The 23,436-nt window shown below is 58.1% G+C and overlaps 1 protein-coding gene across 1 annotated transcript; it reads right to left on the minus strand.

Annotated features, from left to right (window-relative positions):
- Window positions 1–451: 451 nt before the first annotated feature.
- Window positions 452–17,451, minus strand: STX1B (syntaxin 1B). The gene is made up of 10 exons (XM_062179974.1): window positions 17,348–17,451; window positions 6,410–6,484; window positions 6,098–6,197; window positions 5,930–6,004; window positions 3,755–3,828; window positions 3,297–3,405; window positions 3,070–3,143; window positions 1,063–1,200; window positions 860–970; window positions 452–598 (listed from the first exon to the last, which is right to left on the minus strand). Exons 1-10 carry the CDS (start codon window positions 17,375–17,377, stop codon window positions 518–520), a joined length of 867 nt encoding a protein of 288 aa, XP_062035958.1. The 5' UTR covers window positions 17,378–17,451; the 3' UTR covers window positions 452–517.
- Between the last annotated feature and the right edge of the window lie 5,985 nt (window positions 17,452–23,436).

Consider the following 23,436-nt stretch of genomic DNA (forward strand, 5'->3'; position numbering starts at 1 on the left):
GAGTTGTGTGTCCGTGCACACGTGCTCACACACACAACCACAGACACTCACAGAAGACAGAGCTGGGTGTGGTGGGCTGTTGGGTTATACTCAGCCACAGTCCCCACAACAACCCAGGAGAAGGTTGGGGGAGGTGGAGACCACACGCAGACTAGGTGGGGGGGGACGGGAGGGGCGGACGGGGAGGGGGTGCTTACACACATCTGCACATGTACACACACACACACACGCTGGGGCATCCACACGTCTCGAGCATGTGCCGGCGGCATGCATGTTAATGTGCATGTATAATCACGCCTGCTGCGATCTACGTGCGGGGGCGGGGAGGGGGGCGGACCGTGGCAGGTGAGGCCCAGGGACTCCAGGGGCTGCCGTGGGAGTGAGGAGGGGGTGGGGCCGCCAGGGGTCTGTTTCGAGGGTGAGCCTGGAGCGGGGGTGGGTGTGGGGACGGAGTGGAAGGGGGTATTGCTCCCGATGTGGTGGGGGAGGGGCGTGGGAGAATCAGGGTGGGAGGGGCCTACAAGCCCAGCGTCCCCCCAATAGATGACGCCAAGACCACGCCCAGCACCACACAGCAAATGATGATCATGATTTTCTTCTGCAGCCAGAAAGCGCAGCGAGACAGAGTAACAGGGAGCGAGAGAGAGACAAACCGACAGACAGACAGACAGACAGGGGTGGGGTGGCAGTGGGGGAGGAGGGTTCGAGAGAAAGAGAGGAGAGAAAACAGAAATAGGAAGAGGTCAGAGCCAGAGATAAGGCTTTCTCGCCCGATTTCAACACTGGCCGGAGGAGCCCAGCCCCACCCACCAGGCTCCCGGCCTCCCCCTCCCTCGGGGGGCCACCTGCCCGGGCTCACCCTCCGCGCCTTGCTCTGATATTTCACAGCCTTCTTGGTATCGGACACAGCCCGTTCCACATAGTCCACGGAATGTTCCACGTTGTACTCGATGCGGTCGATCATCTCGCCCTGGGGACAGAGAGAGGTGCAGAGGGAGGAGCAGTGGGGGGCTGGGCAGGAGGCGGGCCATGGGGCGCCCTGGGGGGTCCCCCAGCTGGTACCTGGCTCTCCACGAGCATGGCCATGTCCACAAACATATCATGCAGCTCACGGATGCTGGTTTCCAGTTTGATGATCTCGTTGTGCCTCGTCTCGATCTCGTTCAGCGCCTGCTTCGTCATCTGCGAGTCCATTTTGATCTGGGGGTGGAGGAGAGGGAGAGCGGAGGTGTGATCGCCCCTTTGCAGACACAAGACTCTGAAGCCAGAGGACCTGGGTTCAAATCCGGGTGTCAGCTCCTTGCTGTAACCTCGGGGAGATGGGTCTCCCCAGCTGGTGCCCACTGCCCGGGGTTGATGTGAAAACCGAGGGAGCCATTGCGGCCATCGGTGACAACAGTGTTTAAAAGTACCAGAGGGGGAGGTGTTTGGAGGCACCTCACACGCTCTGGGACTTGCATGCCTGCATCTCCTATCAGAGCGCCTGGAGTCCAGCACGGTTCTTCTTCTGGTTTCAGTTTCCTGTAAATGCGCGCCCTGGGAGGCAGACCCGGGATGGCTCAAGTTCTCAGGTCCCCGCCACCCACACGGGAGATCCCGATTGAGATCTGGGTTCCTGGCTTCGGCCGACAGGCATGTGGGGGGGTGGACAAGCAGATCCATCCCCCTGCACTGCACCCTCGAAAATAAAATAAAATACAGGGAATTAAAAAAATACAGGGAATAAAACAGGAGTCCACCACCTGGCCCCAGGGCCAGGGAAACCCAGGGAAGAGAGAGACTCAAAGGCACACAGGGCGTGGAAGGGGACACAGCACGCAGAGGAGCTCCCCGGGCAGACAGTGCAGGGATGCACGGGGAAATAAAACAGAGACTCGAACCCACGATCAGAGCTCGTCCCCCCACAGCCCCTCCCCCCCGCTCAGTGTTCAGGCCAGGGCTCCCCACTTTCTTTCACTCCAGTGGTCACAGCCTGCCCCTCCCCACACTCTGCCCTTATCGCCTCCCTGCTCATCCCATAGCTGCCCAGCAGCGGCTCTCCTCTCCTTGTCTTTGCTCTGTCTGTTCCTTTCGCCTCAAATGCCTTTCCACCATCTTCCCATGTCTCCAAAACCCTTTGTCCCTCAAAGTGCAGCTCAGTGACACCTCCCCCAGGAAGTCTTCCCTGACTGCAGCATCAGTCACCCTCAGCTACCATGAGCAGGTGCACCATCCTCAGCCAAGGTCCCCATCACCTTGCATTGTAATGGTGGGTTTCCATGGCAACGATGGTGGGTGGACTGGCCAAGGCCAGCTCTTGTCCACTTGGAACCACCCAGCATATGTCCTTCCATTCTCGCATAGATGACAAACACAGGTATCCCAGGGTAGAGCTGTCTGGGGGGCCTCGGGCCAAGAGGCCGGCAATCAGCTCACTCCAGGCTAATTCCACAAAGATCTGTTTTTCCACCTAACACTGCTGGACCATCACCACACCAACTGGAAAACTGGGCCAGAAGCTTTAACCAGAGCCATCTGGCCATTCGAAACCGAGAGACAGGGACCGGGCAGGCCAGAGTCAAAGTCCACGGAGGAAGAAGAACTAGGGTTAGGGAAAGGCCCCTCCCTCCCCATATAAAAAGGGCAGGTACAGGGTGCAAAACCTGAACAAAACTAAAACTGGGTTTTTCAAAGAAAATCTTCAAAATGAGTCACACACAGCGACAGGACGTGCGCCAGCAGGGGCGCGCATGCGCAGTGTCACCCCGCAAGAGCTCTGACCGACCAGGGAACCGGACTCCGGCTGCAAATCCTGCCTCTGTCCCGGTCCCTCGGGCTCAGTGCTCCTCATCTGTGAAATGGGCCACCCTCGCAGCGCTGTGGTGAGCAGCACGTCCCGGGCCTGGCACGCCACGCGGGGCCATCTTTAGGGAGGTGCCTTCCTGCCCTGCCTGCGTGGAATTCCCCACTTCCTCAGGCAGACTCTGGGCGCCTGAACTTCCACAGCGGACTTGGGCCCTTGGTCCAGCCTAGGCCAGGAGAGGGGAGGCCAGGGCTTTCCCAACCCGCCCGGCCCTGCCCAAGGCTCACGTCATCCGTGAAGATGGCCAGCTTCCCGCTCTCCAGCATGTCTTCCAGTTCTTCATTGGTTGTGGTCCTTCCGGCTGCGGGGAGAAGGGGCTGCTCAGCACTGCGCCGGCCTGGGGGCCCGCAGCGGAGGGAGCCCACCCTCCCCGGAGGCCTTAGGCCAGGAGCTCCCTCCACAGGAGTGGGGAGGGCCTGGAAAGGGGCTGGGGGGCGTGGGGGGAGGCACGCACTGATCTCCAGCTGCCGCTGGATCCGGTCCTTGCAGCGGTCCCGGTACTTGGACTGGGTCGCGTTATATTCGGTCATTACCTCCACGAACTTCCGGGAGAGTGTGGAGTGCTGGGGTGGCGGAGACACATCAGGGAGACAGAGAGCAAGGCAGGTGCGTGGGGAGGCACTGAGCGGACGGGCTGGATTGATTTATCAATGACCCCCTCTCCACCGTGGGCCGCGACCCCAACCCCCCACAAGTTCACAACCACAGGCCCCACACACACACACACACACACCCCGTGCCTCCATACTACAACCAAACCACCAAGGCACCCAGCAGTCAGGGTCCCACCCACTATAGCCCCGCCCAGGGCACGCCCCCGCGCCTTGCTGCGTTCTGGTTCGCTCCGCTCCCGCCAGGGCTCCGCCCAGGCCCGGTCCCAGCCCCGCCCCTGCCCGGCAGCCGCCTCGTTACCTGGGTCTTGCGGATGCGCAGGTCCGCGGAGGAACGGTTCAGCCCCTCCTCCTGTTCAATGCTTTGCTCAATCGCTGTGGGACAGAGGGCGTGAGACTCAGGCATATGGGGTGGGGGTCTGGGGAGTAAGAGGAGTCGACGCCCCCAGACCCCTATGTGGGGAACTCGCCACTTCCTACAGCCTCTGGACAGCGGGATTTTTTTTTTCGGGTGGAAGGCAGGCACTTGCAGGTGGGTCAGATCTAGGGACCACCTTTCCCCCGGAGAATTCTAGGGTGAACAGATGGACGTCCCCATAGAAAAGAAAAGGAAACAAAACAACCAGCCCTGCAAGGTGGTCGTGGAGGGGGGCGCGGAGGTTCCCCCTTCTAAAGGATGTTCTGAAAGAATGCACAGGTGAACTGGGATTCCCGCTTCTGGATGGTCAGGCCCTGCTGTCAGGCCCATTCAGACTTCCCACGGAGGAGCTGGTGCTAAGATCGACTGCGGGAACATCAGCAAACGCAGCAGGGATGAATCACCAGGCCCTCTCCCACCTCACCGGGCCTCCAGGCCTTCCTGAGAATGTCACGTCTCTGTTCTCTGGCAGCAGGAGAGGCACAGGGCTGGATGGCACTCCCAGGCTCCCCTGCCAGCAACAGCAGGCACCGTGACTGAGTGGCAGTGCCGGCTCTGGCCCGGCCGACCAGAGGAAACACACAGCATGCTGGGATCTGCTGGTCCAGACTGGGCCCTATGGCGGCTGGAGCCAAGGTTGGCAGGATTCCATCGATCTTACAATAATCTGGGGTATCAACCCTGTGTGGCCTGGACCCTGTGGCTCAGAGGGGCAAGACCCCTCGCTCAAGGTCACACCCAAAGAGCTCACACCCCCAGCTGGAAGAGGGTGGAGAAAATGAGACTCTCTTTTCTGGAGCTCTGGGTCGGTTTGTCTCAACCACGGCCACTGTTCCCGGCTCCTTTCTTGGTCTGTTCCTGAACCCCTGACCCCCAGAGCCTTCAGTTGCTCTGAACGCTGTTCAAGGTCAGAGCTCCACGGGCCCAGAGAAACTGTGGAGCCCAGGGGTTCTCAAAACTACGTTCCAGCAGGAACCGTGCTTCGGAGAAGGAACCTCAGGGGTGGGGTGGAGGCCAGGCCTCTGCACTGAGTCCAGCCCGAGCAACTCAGCTCCGTGGGCTTTTTATGTTAAGAAAATTTTATTTGGAGAAAAAGATTTTCCTGCTCCCCAATCCCCCAAATAAAGCCACTTTTGAAATTGCTTCCATTTTCCTCCTGCACTGGTGAGCCAGCTGAGAGGGAGAGGGCGGTAGGGGCCGGACTCCCGGGGCTGGCTCTGCGCTTCCTGTGCTCCCAGTGCAGGGCGCTTTGCATTCCAGCACATTCTCCTAAGCGCAGAGGGCTTGTTTTTCCAGATCAGCACCAGAGGCTCACATATGGCCTCCCCTTGAGTCCAGGAGAGCCTAGAGTTTCCATCCTCAGCTCCCTGGACCAAGGTCAGCGTTCTTGGGGCCAGGCATCTGATAAAGCTGCTTCCGCCCCAAAGGCCCGCGGTGTGCTGTGGCCGTGGCAGGTGCTTGGCGAGTGCTTCCCGACGCTGGATCACCGCGAGCAGACAAAACAGCCTCGCATCAGCACACAAGGAGGTTCCCCACCCACAATGCACTGGGGGAAGGTGGTTATTACCAGCACCCAAGTCCTTAAATTAGAGTGAATATGGCAGCATTTGGCAAGTCCCTCCTGTGAGCGTGCCAGCCCCTGATGGCAGCCACACGGTCCGATCTGTCCTGAGGCCAGAACATCAATTCGGAAGCATTTGCAGAGCCCACCTCCTGGGTACTCAGTGCTTAAACTGGGGGAGCCTGTTCAGGGGTGTGGGGGGGGGATGAGGACTGAACGGCTGCATTTTTCTGGTGGACCGTCCTGCTGGTGGACACAATTTGGATGCAAGCCTTCCTCTCCCTCATATGCCTGTCATGTACTTTTCTCCAAAGAATCTGGATCGAGGAGCGAGGCCTGGCTTTTGTGTCTTCTCACTGTTTTAGAGATCTGGAAGTACTCAGGTATTTCTGCTTTAAAAAAAAAAAAAAAAAAAAAAAAAAAAAAAAAAAAGGCCTGATTTGTCCAGGGGCGGGCCAAATTCTTTTGGTCCCTGGCTGTGGGATTGCACGCCTCACCTTTCAACTTGGACCGGACCTTGTTGGCCGTCTTCTTGATGTCTGCTGTGAGGTCCTCCAGCTCCTGTTTGGTCTCTGCAGGGAGAGCGAGGGGGGAGCGAGCAGTGTGGGTGGGACCCCAGACCCCTCTTCTGCTGCCCCCCACGGCCACCCAAGCTCAGCACTCACTCTCATCTGGGTTCGGGGCGGCCAGGATGGCGCTATGTTGCTTCTTCACCTGCTCCACATCCTCCGACAGTTTCTCAATGCAGCCCCGGATCTCTTCCACCTGGGGACAGAAAGGCAGCTCTACCAGCCAAGCAGCTTGGCCAGACAGGAGAAGCGCCAGAACCAGCCAGGGTGCAGGGAAGTGGGCCAGACCCAGCAGGAGGGTGATAAGAGATGGGTGCAGAGAAGGGAGAACAGGTGGAGGAAGTGGAGGAAGCTGGGGGCTGGGGGCTGGATTCTGGGTTAGAAGCATGGTGTGGGGGGGTTCATTACCTGTTCGAAGAACTCATCCATGAAGTGGTCCCGATCCACATGGACCACCTCTTCCTCATCATCACTGTCTTTCGCCTGGGAGGCAAAGGAAAGCTGAATGCATGGGCAGCCCCTGCCTGTCCCCAAAGCTGACCTCTCCCACCACACACACAGGGACGCTGGCTGCACGGGGCCCAGACCGGGGGTCTTGGGAGGGGTGCTATGCACAGGGGTGACAAGAGCACCCAGAGTCCACATGAACACTGGCTCCCAACAATCCAAAGGATCTTGGGAGGAACTAGCAAAAGGCCATCCTTTCGGGATGCACAGGCCCTGGAAAGGAACAAGTCAGGAAGGCTACTGTTGACCAACAGTGTGGACGGAGTTCAATATTTTAACAAGCAGCTAATGTCATCTTGCAGTAACTGGCCCGGGGCTATAAGGAGGGTTCTGGAAAGGAGCCTGTCCCAGAAGCCAGAACCTCCCTGCCATCCCACAGCTGTTCCTGCCCGGGACTCACTCTACTCCCCTTCTCTTCCCTCTCCTGCCCCCACCCAGCCAGCCACGTCCCCCTCTGCAAGGTCACTGCACTGCCAGCGGCAGGTGCCAAGCTGAGCAGGCAGGCTGAGGCCAGAGCAGGCAGCGCCTGACCTCTGGCTCCCTGTGCCGTCCTGCTCCCGCCCACTGCCCGCCGTGTCAGTGTGTGTGTGTGTGTGTGTGCGCACACACCCATGCTGTCATCCAGCCCCTTGCAGCTTCACCCCCGCTGATTCCTGCCTCCTTGGGTTTCCCAGCTGCTGCTCAGCCCTCCCAGGCAGGGCTCCGAGGAGACACAAAGGGATTCACCCGCCCACAGCGCTGCCACCCCCGACAGACAGACCCGGCGACACAGACAGAAGCGCTGACATGCGGAGCACACAGAAATAGGCCCCCGGCACCCACGCCGAGAGGTCTTGAGGAGCTGCTGTTCACCGCACCCAGGCCCACAGCAAGGGCACACGCTGGCACGTGCGCCACACAGACGGCCACAGCACCCTGGGGACATTTGGGAGGGCCCCAAGGACCTCCTCTCCCAGCCTCTCTGAGCCTGGGGTGTGCACACTGCAAGTGGGGCATGGCGGGGGCGGGGCTGCGTGCTCCTGATTGCCTGGGAAAGAGATCCGGGGAGGGGGGTTCACAATCCATGTCCCTCAAGGATCAGCCCCAACAGAGATTAGAAGCGGTGTTCACTCTGACTCCCAGCAAGCACCTGGCCCCAGCTCTGGCAGAATCCGACCCACAGGGCCTGAAGGAATTCAGCTCGGGCTCCAAACACAAGTGTCTACCTGTGAGTGAAGCCAGCTGGAATCGGAAGCGCACAGCCCAACAGGGCCTGAGCGGAACGCAGACAGAACCTGACGGAAGGCAGACAGGCTCAGACGGAGCTAGACAGAGCTCAGACAGCTCGGATCGAACCGAGACACAACCAGCTGGGACCCAGATGCCAGCCAAGCAGCCAAGAGGATTTGGGATCAGCAGAAGCCGGACCGCGCTGGGAGGAGCCCACACAGCCTGGAGTCGCTCCCAGGCCACCCCGGCTCCCTGCCCCTATCGGACTCCAGGGATTATTGCCATAGACATGGGGCCCACAGCGGGGCAGCAAATGAGTCCAGGCGTTTGTGGACAATCCCAAACTCCTGCCTGGAAAAGGCGGGGGTGTTGTGTGTGTGTGGTGCCTCGCCTTAGCCCCCAGCTGCTTCCCCAAGGAGGAAATCCTAATAGGACTTCCGGCTTCCCCAGCTGCCACCTGATTCAGGAGCACTCCCTCCTCCCTCGAGAGACCTGTGAGGACAACGGCCTCCTGTGACGTCCTCAGAACCCAGCTACCCCTCTGACGCCCCCTACCAACACAGCCCAAAGCCACTCCCACCCAGCCCCAGCCCAGGAGCCTGGGGGCTCTGTTCCCCACCCCACCCCGGGTCCTGGGGCTCCCACAGCCAACTCCTGAGCTGCCTCCCCAGAGCGTCCTGGGCCACCTGGTTCCTTGCCCTTGAGAGAGGAAGACCGGCAGAGAGCCCAGGTGCCTTCCATGACGTAATCACCACCCGGGAGGTGGGCGGTAGCTGTGTTCTGTCGTTTACAAAGGCGTCTGCTGCCCTAATCCCTTTTCATCCTCACGGCTGCAGCCTTGCAAGCAAAGCTGAGCAAACACCCACTGTCCCCACTCCACAGATGAGGGCAAAGGACAGCACAAGGCTGGCAGCCAGGGGCACCCGGGACACTGGACCTGGGCTCTCGTCCCCCGGCCACTCCCTTGGCCACCAGGTCAGCTCCTGCAAAGCCCCACTCCGGGTCAGGATCTGTGCCCTGAGAAACCAGGAACCTTTCGCCTAAGTCTTACATTCTTGCGAACTCATTGCATCTTTACTAAAACTTTGCAAGCAGGGGTGGGGGAGAGGGAGGTATAGAGGAAGGTGGCCCAGCACTGTGGCGCAGTGGGTAAAGCCACGGCCTACAACACCCAACATCCCATATGGGTGCCTGTTTGAGTCCCGGCTGCTCCACTTCTGAACCAGCTCCCTGCTAAAGCTCCTGGGAGAGCAGTGGAAGATGGTCTAAGTGCTTGGGCCACTGCACCCACGTGGGAGACCTGGAAAAAGCTCCTGGCTCCTGGCTCCTGGCTCCTGGCTTTGCCTGGCCCAGCCCTGGGAGTGAACCACAGGGTGGAAGATTTCTTTCTGCCTCTCCCTCCCTCTCTCTCTGTAACTTTTTCAAATAAATGAATAAATCTTTAAAAAAAAAAAAAAAAGCTTTCTAAGAGGGCCGGCATTGTGGGGCAGTGGGGTAAGCTGCCAGCATCCCATATAAGCACTGATTCCAGACTTGGCTGTTCACTTCTGATCCAGCTACCCACTAATGCATCTGGGAAAGCAACAGAAGATGGTCCAAGTGCTTGGGCCTCAGCCACCCACCTGGAGACCCAGAAGAAGCTCCTGGCTCCTGGCTTTGACCTGGCCCAACCCTGACCGTTGCGGACATTTGGGAAGTGAGCCAGCAGATGGAAGATCTCTCCCTCTCTGTCTCTGTGTAACGCTACTTTTCTTTTTTCTCTCTCTTTTTTAAAGATTTTATTTATTTAGTTGAGAGGTAGAGTTATAGACAATGAGAGGGACAGAGAGAGAAAGGTCTTTCATCTGCTGGTTCACTCTCCAGATGGCCACAACGGCCAATGCTGGGCCGATCTGAAGCCAGGAGCCAGGAGCTTCTTCCAGGGCTCCCACTAGGGTGCAGGGGCCCAAGGACTAGGGCCATCTTCAACTGCTTTCCCAGGCTATAGCAGAGAGCTGGATCGGAAGTGGAGCAGCCGGGACTCAAACTGGTGCCTATATGGGATCCTGGCCCCACAGGCAGAGGATTAACCTATTGTGCCACAGTGCTGTCCCCAATGCTGCCTTTCAAATAAATAAATAAATCTTAAAAAAAAAAAAAAAAAGAATCCACAGATGGAAGATCTCTCACTCTCTCTTTTACTCTCCATATCTTTCAAATAAATAAAACAAAATTTTTTTTTGACAGGCAGAGTGGACAGTCAGTGAGAGAGAGAGACAGAAAGGTCTTCCTTTTTTTTTTTTCCGTTGGTTCACCCTCCAATGGCCGCTAAGGCCGGCGCACTGTGCTGATCCGAAGCCAGGAGCCAGGTGCTTCTTCCTGGTCTCCCATGCGGGTGCAGGGCCCAAGGACCTGGCCCATCCTCCACTGCACTCCCGGGCCACAGCAGAGAGCTGGACTGGAAGAGGAGCAACCGGAATAGAATCCAGCGCCCCCACCGGTACTGGGTGTGCCGGCACCGCAGGCAGAGGATTAGCCTATTGAGCCGTGGCGCCGGCCAAAACAGTTTTTTGTAAGAATCTTTGAGCAGAGATCAGTGCAGTGGTTTAACGGGCTAAGCCTCCACCTGCAGTGCCAGCATCCAATATGGGCGCTGGTTCGAGTCTTGGCTGCTCCTCTTCTGATCCAGCTCTCTGCTAGGGCCTGGGAAAGCAGTAAAAGATGGCCCAAGTGCTTGGGCCCCTGCACCCACATGGGAGACCCGGAGGAGGCTCCTGGCTCTTGATCCGATCAGCTCCAGCCGTTGTGGCCATTTGGGGAGTGAACCAGTGGATGGGAGACCTCTCTCTCTGGAACTCTGGAACTCTATCTCTCAAATAAATAAAAATCTTTGGGGACAAAAAAATGCTTGGCCAACTTAGCTCCAATGATGAGGACATTTAGACAGTGCCTTACGATGTGTTGGGCACTGTGGTAGGCACCCTGAATGTATTTGACTCACTTAATTCTTACAGCAGCTGCTTGTGGTAGATACATTGATGGCCCCCTTTTACAGATGGGAAAACAAAGGCAGAGAGAGGCTAAGGCCCAGGGTGGGACCTGGCCCTAGGACCGTCTGCCATGAAACCTCAGGCGCTGTCTTGTCCATCTTGCTGACAGATGGCAGGTCCTTCTCTGCCTACCTGGCCCCAAAGAGCCCTTTCTAAATCCAGGTCCAAGGGGCCTCGGGCTGCAGCCAGGAAGCCAGGCCTCCCATTTGATTTGCTGTGGGACCCTAATATTCTCTCCTGGTACGAAAGACTTTTGAAATCCATGCATATGAGAGATTTTCAAACAGTTCATGGAAAATGTGTACTGTGAAAAAGTTATGGGGGCCAGTGCTATGGTGTAGTAGGTTAAGCCTCTACAGGGCTGGCATCCCATATGGGTGCCAGTTCGAGTCTCAGCTGTTCTACTTCCAATCCAGCTCTCTGCTGTGGCCTGGGAAAGCAGTAGAAGATGGCCCAAGTGCTTGGGCCCCTGCACCTGTGTGGGAGACCTGGAAGAAACTCCTGGCTCCTGGCTTCGAATCAGCCCAGCTTTGGCTGCTATGGCTATTTGGGGGGTGAACCAGCAGATGGAAAACCTCTCTCCCTCTATGTCTGTAACTCTGCCTCTCAAATAAATAAATACATGTTAAAAGAAAAAAAGAAAAAGCTATGCATGGACTTAAGGTTGTTTGTTTGTTTTTGTACCCAAATAAACTTATCTTTTAATTCCATTTTTCCATCCGAGCTCCTCTCTGGGCCTCCAGTCCCTCATCTGTGAAATGGGTATGCAGGTCAAACTGGTCAGCCAGGGCCCTCCCTGCTCTGAAGCGCACATGCTTGCTCACGAGCACAGGCTATGTGTCTGGAAGAAGTTCAGCCAGCTTGGAAGAAACCAGGCTGCAGGCACGAGGTTGCCTAGGAAAGACCAGCCCCTGGGCCCGATCCTGCAAGCTCCGGATGCCCCCTTCAAGCCTCAGTCTCCTCGCTTGTGAAATGAGGGAGATGATAACTTACAAACAGCTGACAGAGGGGAAGGGACTTCCAAAGGCTCATGAAAAAAGAATTAAACGCCAAGTTTATTTGCGTGCAAGCAAGCTTCCATCATCTCTGCATCACTTTTTCACAATATGCACTTCCCAGTACTCTTTTTTAAAGATTTATTTATGTGAAAGGCAGAGTTAGAGATTCAGAGGCAGTGAGAGAGAGAGAGAGAGAGAGAGAGAGAGAGAGAGAGAGAGAGAGAGAAAGGTCTTCCATGCACTGGTTCACTCCTCAAATGGTCTCAACGGCCAGAGTTGGCTCTATCCAAAGTCAGGAGCCAGGAGCTTCTTCCGGGTCTCCCACATGGGTGCAGGGGCCCAGGCACTTAGGCCCATCTTCTGCTGCTTTCCCAGACCACAGAAGAGAGCTCCATCGGAAGTGGAGCAGCTGGGACTCGAACCAGCACCCATATGGGATGCCGGCATTGCAAGCGGCAGCTTTACCCACTAAGCCACAGCGCTGGCCCCTGAGCACTTCTTAAAGACCTCTCAGATGCATGATTTCAAAATGTTTTTGAACCAAAACACGATTATATTTTATTATTTGAAAGGCAGAAAGAGAGAGAGGGAAGGAGGGAGGGAGGGAGAGAGAGAAAGAGAGAGAGACAGAGACAGAGAGAACACTACCATCCACTGGCACACACTCCAAATGCCCACAGTAGCCAGGGCTGGGCCAGGCTGAAGTCAGGAGCCTGGAACTCCGTTTGGGCCTTCCACGTGGGTGGCCGAGATCAAGTTTGTGAGCTGCCTCCCGGGATGTACGTTAGCAGAAATCTGGACTGGCCGGGACTCGAACCTACACCCTCTCCCGCACCCCAAGCAGCAGCTTAGCCACCACCACCAGCACACCAAACGCCTGTCCCAAGCTTCTCTTTGGATTCCGTTTCCTAAGAACCTTCGGGAGCACTCTCGTATGTACGGATTACGGGGAGGTGGGCCGTGTTACAAGGGCCTGGCGCTGCTCACAGCCACTCCGCATGGCAGGTGCGGAGACTCGGGCACAGGGAGACTAAGGCACTTGCCAAGATCAGACAGCTGACGGGGTGTGCGGCGGAGACAGGTGTGACAGTGGTGAGGCCTGCATTTGAACCCCCTCCCTCTGCTCCTCACCACGTGGGAGGATGAAAAGGGGGGGGGAGGGGGCTCCCTGGCCCCTTCCAGGATGGCTCTGGCAACCAGGGCATCAGATCCCAGCCCCAACCTCCAGGCCGCCCTCCTGGGGACCCCCTGTCCCACTGCAAAGTCCAGGTCTTCCATGGCAGAGACCCCAAAGGCCCTTGCCTGTGTGTGGAGCACGTGGTGAGGGTCGGGGTGGGGGTGCAGGGACAGCCAGGACAGAGCCGTAAGTGGAAAAGGGGCCAGGGCAACAGGACCAGAGAGCCACTAACCGGACAGGTGGCAGGGCACAGACTGGCAGCCAGAAACATCTCGGAGGGCGCGCGCATGTGTGTGCACACGAATACACGCGTGCTCCCCCGTGCTCTGCAGGGGCCATCTCGAAGCGGCAGTGAGTCCCCCCCCCCACCCCTCCTGTCCATCTGTCTCCCTGGCCTGGGCCTCTGCTCCCTCCCTCCCATGGTGCAGCCCAGCTCCCCCCCCCCCCCCTCTTCCCTGCCTTTCCCCACCTACTCCCTTCCTCATCCTGCCTCTGAGTCATTCATTCATCTAAGCTATGCTTTGTGCCAAGTCCTCTTCTGGGCGCTGCTGGGGACAAGCAAGGCAGACCAGAAGGCCCTGCCCCCAAGGGGCTGACATTCCAGTGGAGGCAGACGCACAAACCGAACTTGAGATCAGCTCCGACTGTCTGCAGGGAGCAAGACCCGGGGAACGGGACGCAGAGGATCCGGACCGGCGGGGGCTTGGTCCGGGGTGGTCCCAGGGGGCCTCCGTGGGCAGGTGACACTGGAGCTGAGTCCTGCGGGAGCCAACTGTGCCACAATGTGGAGGAAACAGAATCGCAGGCCGAAGGAACAGTGTTCTGGGCGCAGGGAACAGCATTCAAGGCACAGGGAACAGCATTCTGGGCAGAGGGGACAAGGGGAAAGGCCGCCCGGTGGGGATTAAGTCTGATGCGTGGGAATGGCAGGAAGCGGCCCAGAGTAGCCAAGGTCACCGACCCCGCGCCGTGGTTCTCTGGGGCTCTGCTGGCTCGCTTGTGCGCACGTGCACTGGGCCACTTCTGCCCTGCTAGCTCTACTATTGGAAAGCACCTACTGCAGCTGCCCCATACCCCAGGGGCCACACCCAGGACCTGGCCCTGCCATCAGGGCGCGTGGTTTAGTAGCCCTCAGCAGCTTCTGTCCTGCCCAGCCTCAAATCTGTGCCTCCCCTCCCCCCACTCGGCCTTCTCCTGATGTCCCTGCTTCGGCCTTCCCATCCCCACAGGCGCCTCACAAACCCCACCCCCAGCTTGTCCTCCACCCACCTGCCCTGCCCTGTCTTGTACCAAGCCCCAAGCCCCGCCTCCTCGCTCCTGAGCCCCGGAACTCACAGCCGATCAACTCCCACCGCAGGCTCCACGCCCAGCCCCGGCGCCTCCCAGCTCCGCCATCAACAGCTGTGTTTTGGGGGCCACTTGTACTCCTCTGGCCCTCAACTGACCCCAAAATATAGTAGAGGTCACATCCAGCCCCTCTTGGGTTGGGGGGGGGGGCTGTGGGATGTGGGATGTGCAAGAGATGAAGAGCTTGTTAACTGTGACCTTACCACCAGGACACGGCTATGCCCCAGGCCCCTCCCACTTTGTACATCCAAAGGGGCTGCAAGAACTTCATTGAAAAAATGAAATTAAGAGAGAAGTCCAGGCAGGGCGGGGGTAAGGTGCAGTGGTTGAGCACACACTTTGGATGCGCAGCTCACATGGCAGTGCCTAGGTGCCAGACCCAGCTCCACTCCTGACTCCAGCTTCCAGCAAACGTGCACGCGGGGAGGCGGCAGGTGCTACCCCACGTGGTTGGGTCCCTGCCACCGCATAGCAGATCTGGATGGAATTCCAGATTCTGGGTTTTGGCCTGGCCCAGCCCTGGCTGTTGTGGGCATTTGGGGAGCGAACCAGTGAATGGGAGCTCGCTCGCTCTCTCTCTCTCTCTCCCTGCTCCCCAGTCTGTCTGTGCCTTTCAAATAAACAAAAAAAAAAAAAAAAATTAAATATAAGTTTATTTTGTTGCAAAAAGATTTTGAAAGCCACACACAAGTTCTTCATAATATGCGTTTCCCTAGGAGTTTCTAAAAGATTTTATTTTTTATTTATTTGAAAGGCACAGTCATGGTGGCAGGCGGGGGGAGACGCAGAGAGAGAGATCTTTCCATTCACTGGTTCACTTCCCAAGTGGCTGCAACAGCCAGAGCTGTGCCAACCCGAAGTCAGGAGCCAGGAGCTTCTTCCAGGTCTCCCATGTGGGTGGCAGGGGCCCAAGCACTTGGACCACCTTCTGCTGCTTTCCCAGGCCACAGCAGCAGGGAGCTGGATCGGAAACGGAGCAGCCAGGACTTGATCCAGTGCTCATGAGGGATGCTGGTGCCGCAGACGATAGCTTAACCTGCTGCACCACAGCACCGGCCCCTTCCGTGAACTTTTTGAAGACCCCTCATATTAACTCATCTGAACTCTCAGGACAAACTCGTGCAACAGGCATGATTACGACTCTCAATTCACGTGTGAAGAAACAGCACCAGAGAGGTTAAGAAACCCGCCCAAGGTCACAAAGGAAGCAGCCATGTCCACAGTGGAACCCTGTCGGTGCCCTCAAGCAGACTTGCGAACCCCTGGGGACAATCAGGCCCCCTGGGCTGACACCTGCTCCTGTGACTCCTGCCTTCCCAGGTGCCCCCCAACCCTGCCGGGTCTCCCCCTGCCTCCCAGCCTCCTCCTCCTCCAGGCTGTCGGGCAGACCCTTGCACTCAGCATCTGGAAGCTTCTTTCATCACCTCCCGCCCCCTCCGCCCCCCCCCCCCCCGTCACCCCACCACGCCACCTCCCGCCTCCTCCACCTGGCCACCCCCAGGAGTCCCAGCCCACAGGGGGCCTCACCTCTGGGCAGGGCACGCTGACGCACTCAGGCAAGCACCACCCCCCATCCTCTGCCTCCCCCTCCAGCCCCGTCTCTGTGCTGTCTCTCCCCCTCTCCCTAATTATACAATTCCAACCCCCAGGTCCGTTTCTCTGGGGTTCGGAGTCACGGTGAGGTCTTGGCAGCAAGCGGATCTGAGTTCCAGTCCAGCTTCCTGTGTGACCTTGGGCGAGTTATCTGCCCACTCTGGGCCTCAGTTTCCCCTGACTGCAGGCAGCCAGCGGGGCTGCGACACGCCTTTCAGCAGCTCTGTCCCTCGCTCAGGGGCAGCACAAGTTCCAGGCTCTCAGGGTTCCCGTGAGCGCTGCGCACAGCTCTGTGCCTGCTGCCGTTCTTTGCAGGCCCGGGCATCTGTTCAGGAAAACTTTCATCGGGAAGCAAACCTTGAGAATTTCCCTCCGTCACCGGCCCGTCTCTCTTCGCCCAATTCTTGGTACCCTGAACCCCCAAACCCAGGGGCCTCCCTCCCAAGCCAGACCCTCTCTATCCCCAGCTCCAAGGGCCCCCTGCAGATTCAGCAGACGCGGTTGGGCCCGGTGTGCCCACCTGCCCCTGCCACTTGTGTGGTGACCTTGGCCAAGTCCCTTCCCATCTCTCAACTTCAGACTCCTCATCTGATGGCCACGGCCACAGCCCCTGGGGAAGACTCAGTGCCTCACTGAGGTAACATCACAGGGCCCCCAGGACACAGGAGCTCCAGGGCTCTGCCTCCGTGGGGTCCCCCGCATCCTCCCTGCCCCCCATGCACCCCCCCATCCCGGAAACCATTCCCACTAAGCCTCACTCCCCAGCCCCTGCCCACAGCAGCCCCCACTGCAGCCTCCAGGGCGGCCCTCACCTGTCTCCTGATCACCACTCACTGCCTGGTCAGCCGGCTGCAGCCAGGCCCCCTCTGGCCTGCAGGCCTGGGGCCCGCGTCCGCCACCCCAGACAGCTCAGGATGCCCCAGTTCCCCGCCTGGCCGGTGTCACACAACCCGAATCCCAGAACCTCCCGCCCTCCCCTCTGCATTCCCCATCGCCCCCGGCCTGGGGTCACCCCGTCTCAGGCCCTGGTCCCCTGGCTACCTCCTGAGACCGCCGCTTCCGACCCCACAGCAGCGACACTCGAGTGCACTCACACTCACACTCATTCACGGCCAGGTGTGGGCACCTCACTCCCAACCTGTGTCCATCCTTAGCGCATCCCCCAAGCCTGGGTCCCACTTGCAGCCTGGCCCATTCGGCAGAGGCGCTCCCGCGGGGACGCCAGCACCCTGCACCGGCCCCCTGACATTCACTCTCCCCCCATCGGCAGCTGAGACCCCAGGGCCCTCCTGGGGACGCCGGGTGTCCCAGGCCCCCAAAGGCAGGTTCGCCGGAGACATCAGGTGCCTTAAGATATCGGGGCGCCCCGGCTTCAACCTCCGGTCTCAGCATTCGCCCCCACGTCCCGGCGCCTCCCCCACTCCATCCCCACGCGCTCCCCCAAACTGGGGTCCCGCCCCCCCATCTCCCCCACCCCCAAGCTCACGCTCCGCAGCTCCTGAGTCCGATCCTTCATCCTGCGACGGCTCCTCCTCCTCCTCGTCCTCCTGCCTCTGCCGCTGCTCCCTGCCTCCCACCTCGGTGCTGGAGGCCGGGGTCTGGGGGCGCCGGGGGGCGCGCCGGAGCCGCTGAGGGGCGCCTGCGGGCGGGGGCGGGGCCGGGGGCGCTGGGCCGAGGGCCGGGCAGGGGCAGGGGCCTGGCCGGGCTCGGCTGTGCCCGGGCTGCGGTGGCGATGCGGCTGCGGCACAGGCTGGATGGAGGGATGCGGGCGCCCGCGCGCGGGGGGAGGGGGGCGGAGGGAGGCGAGGAGCCCGCGCGGGCGGGGGAGCCGCGAGGGGGCGGGGAGCAGGGGGCATGCGCAGCGCCCGGGGCTGGGGGCGCCTGGGGCTTGTAGTCCTGGGAGGGGGGCGCGCGGGGAGGGCGCGGCTGGGGGAGGGTCGAGCCGAGAGGGAGGGTGAGCTGCGGCGGCAGAGCGCAGAGGCCCGCACGGAGATGCGGGGTGGCGGGGGGTGGGGGGCGGAAGGGCAGGAGGAGGGGGGCGGCGCGAACGGAGGACCCGAGCCGGGGAGAGGTGATGTGGGTCCCTTTGCACCAGGAAACCGGGACCGATTTTCCGCTTTGAGCCCGGGTGAGCCTGCGCACCACCACCTCTGGGAGCCGTGTGCGTGCGTCCCTGCGGGAGGTGTCTTGGACCCTAGAAATAGCTGGCCGGACCCTGCGTGCGGCCTTGCGGATGCAAGCAGCGGCCAGGCGCTGGCTGAGAAGGACAGGGGGGCTTGTTTTGCATAGCCGTCCCCACCCCCCCGCAGTGGTGAGTCTCAAGCGCTCGGCTTGGCTGCCTCCAGGGACTGGGTGCTCACTACCTCCACAGGCCCCGACCCATCCTTAGATGGCACTGACTCCTACAACTTAAATTCCCCCTTACTGGGAGGGGAAACCTGGTATCCCTGGGGGGCCCGCGTTGCCCTTCCTGCCCCTCCTTTACGACCCCTCCCGTCTCCCCATCTCCACTCTTGACATCAGATCACCTGCTGCCCCTGCGGCAGTGGGCTCTGGCCCTCGCAAAACAGGCCTTGACCCCGCCTTGGTCAAGCACCCAGTGACCTCCTGGGAGCAGAGTCCACGGCCGCGGCTTCGTGACCTTTCATCAGCAATGAACCTCGATGACCTCCCCCTTCTGTGAGCGCTCTCCATCTGGCCCCCAGGCGGCCTCCTGCCCCCTCCCGACCTCCTTCCAGGCCCCACCTTTCTCCCACACCTGGTCAGCATCGGGGGTCCCTGGGCCCGTCCCAGGTTCTCCTCTTCGTTTCCCTGAACCCGGATGTGCCTACAGCACCCACAGGTCTCCCTGTAAACCATATCCGTCTCCTCAAAGGCAGTGGACCTACTGTGTGCCTGACCTGTGTGCCTAACCCTGCACTGGGCACCAGAAATAGCAGACAAAAGAGTGGATCCACGCTGTCACGGGCAAGGCCAAGGTCGATGTGGGACCCTCGGTGATGGCGGTGGTCTTGTCTCCCCCCCTCCCAACACCGAGGGCTCCTTCCTGGGTTCCTCATGAGAGATGGCTTTTCTGTCCCACCCAGAGACGTGAGTGCTACTCGGCTGTCCGCCCCCATCCTAACAATGCTACCTGTCTTCTGCGTGCCCCCAGGGGAGCTCCTGCAGGCCTCCGGTCCTCTAGGGTCCAGCTCGGAAACTGAGGCCCTGAGTGGTTCACTGCCACCTCCCTTGTTCCCAAGGTGAATAAAGGCTGGGGGGCTGGGGCTCTCGAGGGCGGCTTTGGATTGCAAAGTCTGTTTGTGCAACATCACCGTAGCGGCGTCCCTCCACTGTAGCATCCACAGCCCTCGTAGTCTCCCAGGTCTGCTGCGTCCCTGGAAGCTTAGCTCAGGTTCTAACTGCACTAAGGGATCGTGCACTCCACGCACCTCTGCGCCTCTCACCCTGTGTTTCCCGAGATGCTGGTCAGCCCGATTTAAAAAAATTTGAAAAGCAGAGCTTACAGAGAGGCAGAAGCAGAGAGAGAGAGAGAGAGAAAGAGAGAGATCTTCTATATGCTGGTTCACTCCCCAAGTGGCCGCAACAGCCAGAAATGAGCTGATCTGAAGCCAGGAGCCAGGAGCTACTTCCAGGTCTCCCACACAGGTGCAGGGGCCCAAGCACTTGGGCCATCTTCCACTGCTTTCCCAGGCCATAGCAGAGAGCTGGATCGGAAGAGGAGTAGCCAGGACTTGAACCGGTGCCCATATGGGATGCTGGCAATGCAGGTAGTGGCTTTATCCCACTATGCTACAGCGCCAGCCCCCAGCCACTGATGATAGACTTCCTGTCCTCCCAGGCCTTGTGCAAGTTGCTCCCAGCAGTCAGGCAGCTGGTCTCACCAGGTGTGGGTGGAGCCTCACAGGTGTGGGCGGAGCCTGCTTCCCCCAGTGAACAACACAAGGGCAGGCACAAAGTAGATGCTCATTACAAATCCAAACATGTGGCCTTGTTCCCTCCTGCCTTGGCCTAGGCATAAAGACAAAGGAAATAAGCTGCACTAGAAGGCCGGCATTGGGGTTTGTTCTGTTCATGGCTGGTTCTCTAGCGGCGCCTGATGCCTCCAGCACGTAATAAGTGTTCAGTGTGTGCTTATGAAATGAATCAGAGTGGGAGCTGCACAGCTCGGGTCTGCCTGCACAATGCCATGACCTTGGCAATGCCATTATTTATACATATTTTAAAAAGATATATTTATTTATTTGAAAAAAAGAGTTACAGAGAGAGGGACAGAGGGAGAGAGGGGGAGAGAGAGAGGGAGAGAGAGAGAGGTCTTCCATCTGCTGGTTCACTCCCCAGTTGGCCGCAACAGCCAGAGCTGTGCTGATCTGAAGCCAGGAGCCAGGAGCTTCCTCTGGGTCTCCCACACAGGTGCAGGGGCCCAAAGATTTGGGCCATCTTCCACTGCTTTCCCAGGCCATAGCAGAGAGCTGGATCAGAAGTAGAGCAGCTGGAACGCAAACCAGTGCCCAAATGGGATGCCGGCACTGCAGGCGGCGGCTTTACCACAGTGCTGGCCCCTATATATACAGATTCTCAGACCTCTTCCCTAGAAATTATGATTTGGTAAATCTGGCCTGGGGCCCGGGAATCAGGATTTTTAGCAACTACTTCTGATGATTCTCATTTTCAGTTAATTCTGGCTACCGCAGTGTATTAGGTAGGTTAGGTAAGGTTGTGCTGTGTAACAAGCATCCCCTTGGGTTTCAGTGTTGTAATGTGACAAAGTCTGCTTTTGTAGTGGGTTTAGGTATCTGGGTTGCTTCCCAGAACACCTGTTCTTACGAAAGACACAGTGCTTTGAATGGAGGATTCGCTTTTGAATTCTTTTTTTTTTTTTTTTCATGCACCTGAAAGACAAAAGAAGGAAATGTACCAATCTGCTGGTTCACTCCCCAGATGCCCTCAACAACCAGGTTGCTGAACAGGCTTAAGCCAGGGGCTTGGAATCTCCATCTGGGACTCCCATGTGGGTAGCAGAGACTCAAACATGTGGGCTGTCATCTGCAGCCTACCAGGATGCATTAGCTGGCAGCTGGAATCAGGGACAGACCTAGGACCAGACCCTGGGCACTCGCATAGGAGATGCAGGCGTCCCAAGTGGTGGAGAAATGTACACAGAGCTTGTCTCTCGGCCTGTGAGGCTCTCAGTGCCCCATACGCAAGGATCCCATCTGCTTCAGCTCTGCTCCCCCATTGGCACCTGGCACAGCCCCCAGTCACACCTGCTGTGCTCAGGAACAAAAGAACCGGATACTGGTTTGCCCTGCTCACCAGTAGCCATTGGAAATGCAGGGGGTGGGGGAGAGAGCAAACACCACTCCTTGTCCCGGGGCCACTGCTGACCTAACTCTTCTAAACCCTACTTTCCAAGTCTGTAAAAACGATTCTGGCAGCCAGCACTCCATGAGAATGTAAGTGTGGAAGGTATAGTGTGATCTGCGAATCCCAATGCAAGCAGAGGCGAAAGAAAGAACCCTCCTGCTACCCCTCCAGCCTCACGCCCGGTTATACTCATGAGGCCCTGGGCTTTGGACACACACTTCTCTCCTCCGCCCATCTTAAACCTGGAAAGTGAACACAGTGCTGGACAAATTACCCACAGTGATGGTAATGACTGACTCTCCACGCTGTCTTTTGTTTTGTGTGTGTGTGTGTGTGTGTGTGTGAACTCAATTAGTCTTCCTCCTAAGCTTCTAGGCTAAAACTGTTATTATCTCCAGTTATAGATAAGGACACTGCATCATAAAGAGTTTAAATACCTTGGCCCAGGCAGGGTCTGGGATCCAGTCCAGCTGGAAATCGCAGATCATCAACTGTTCTGCTCAGCTGGTCTCTGGCTTCCAGGGCGCTCACTGTGTGGCAGAGACTGATCCTGGCATTGACCTTGTAGACTCATTCTGGAGAGAACTGATGCCCTCACAATATGGAGTTTTCCTATCCATTTACATGGTATATCGATCCATTCATTTAGGACGTCTTGACATGCATGGTTTTTTCTTTTACTGTTAAAATTGTATTTATTTGAAAGAGTTACTGAGAGAGGGAGAGAGAGAGAGAGAGAGAGAGAGAGAGAGAGAGAGGGAGAAAGTCTTCCATCTGCTGGTTCACTCCCCAAGTGGCCACAGTGGCTGGAGCTGAGCCATTCTGAAGCCAGGAGCCAGGAGCATCCTCTGGGTTTCCCACACAGGTGCAGGGACCCAAGGACTTGGGCCATCTTCTACTGCTTTTCTCAGGCCATTAGCAAGGAGCTTGATCGGAAGTGGAGAAACCAGGACTCGAACCGGCGCCCATATGGGATGCCGGCACTGCAGGTGGCTGCTTTACCCGCTACGCCACAGCACCAGCCCCATCAGGAGCTTCTTCCAGGTCTCCCATGTGGGTGGCAGGGGCCCAAGCACTTGGGCCACCTTCTGCTGCTTTCCCAGGTGCACCAGCAGGGAGCTGGATCAGAAGTGGAGCCACCGGGACTTGAACCAGAATCCATATGGGACACTGGTGCTGCAGGAGGTGCTGGTTTAACCAGCTATGCTGCAACACTAGCCCTGAGATGTGAGTATGTTAACTGCTAGGCTAAATACTCCCCCACCTCTGCACCTTCACCCTCTGTCATTTCCTAACAGTTTCTTGCTGTGGTTTATAAAAATCAACTTATTTTAAAATCTTTCTAGAAAATGGATTACACAGAAAGCCAAGCGAGAAACCTGGGGGTCGATGGTGGGCCTTTGTATTTCCTCATCATCCCTTCCAATCTGCAGCTATGTCTGGAAGATTCCGTGTCTTTAATGGGTGTTCCGTCCTCCCCACTGTGTTTCTGGGTAGGGCTCGTTAATATTGGCCTGGGGTGATTCCTAACTGATCGCCCAATGAACCTTCCCAGAGCCAAGGCTACTGCTGCCCCTTACAGCACTTTTGGGTGAATGAGAGAAAGGTGCCCCTGCCTCACAGAAGTCCGCCAGCTCGCTGATGGAGGAAGCACCCTACTACACGATGACTGTGCTGTGAACGGGGCCCCGCTGGAGAAGTGCTTCCTGGAGCAGGCGCCAGCCCAGCTGTCTGCAGTGGCCCCTGCACGTGTGGCCACCAGCAGGATCCTTGGAAAATGAAAGTTCGATCTGGGTATTCTGTTATGGCCTGAATGTTTGCTTCCCTCTGAAATCCATACGTTGAAGCCCTTACCCCACATTCACATGGTATTTGAAGATAGGGACTTTGGGAGGAAATTAGTTGTGGGTTTGTTTTTTTTTTTTTTTTTGAAAGTCAGAGTTACACAGAGAGAGAGGGAGGAGAGGGAGAGAGAAAGAGAGGGAGGGATGGAGGGAGGGAGGGAGGGAGGGAGAGAGTCTTCCATCCGCTGGTTCACTTCCCAGTTGGCCGCAACGGCCGGAACTGTGCCTATCCAAAGCCAGGAGCCAGGAGCTTCCTCCAGGTTTCCCTTGCAGGTTCAGTGGCCCAAACATTTGGGCCATCTTCTACTGCTTTCCCAGGCCATAGCAGAGAGCTGGATCAGAGGTGGAGCAGCCGAGACTTGAA

This window comes from Lepus europaeus, chromosome 21 (genome assembly GCF_033115175.1).
Source record: "Lepus europaeus isolate LE1 chromosome 21, mLepTim1.pri, whole genome shotgun sequence".
NCBI lineage: Eukaryota > Metazoa > Chordata > Mammalia > Lagomorpha > Leporidae > Lepus > Lepus europaeus.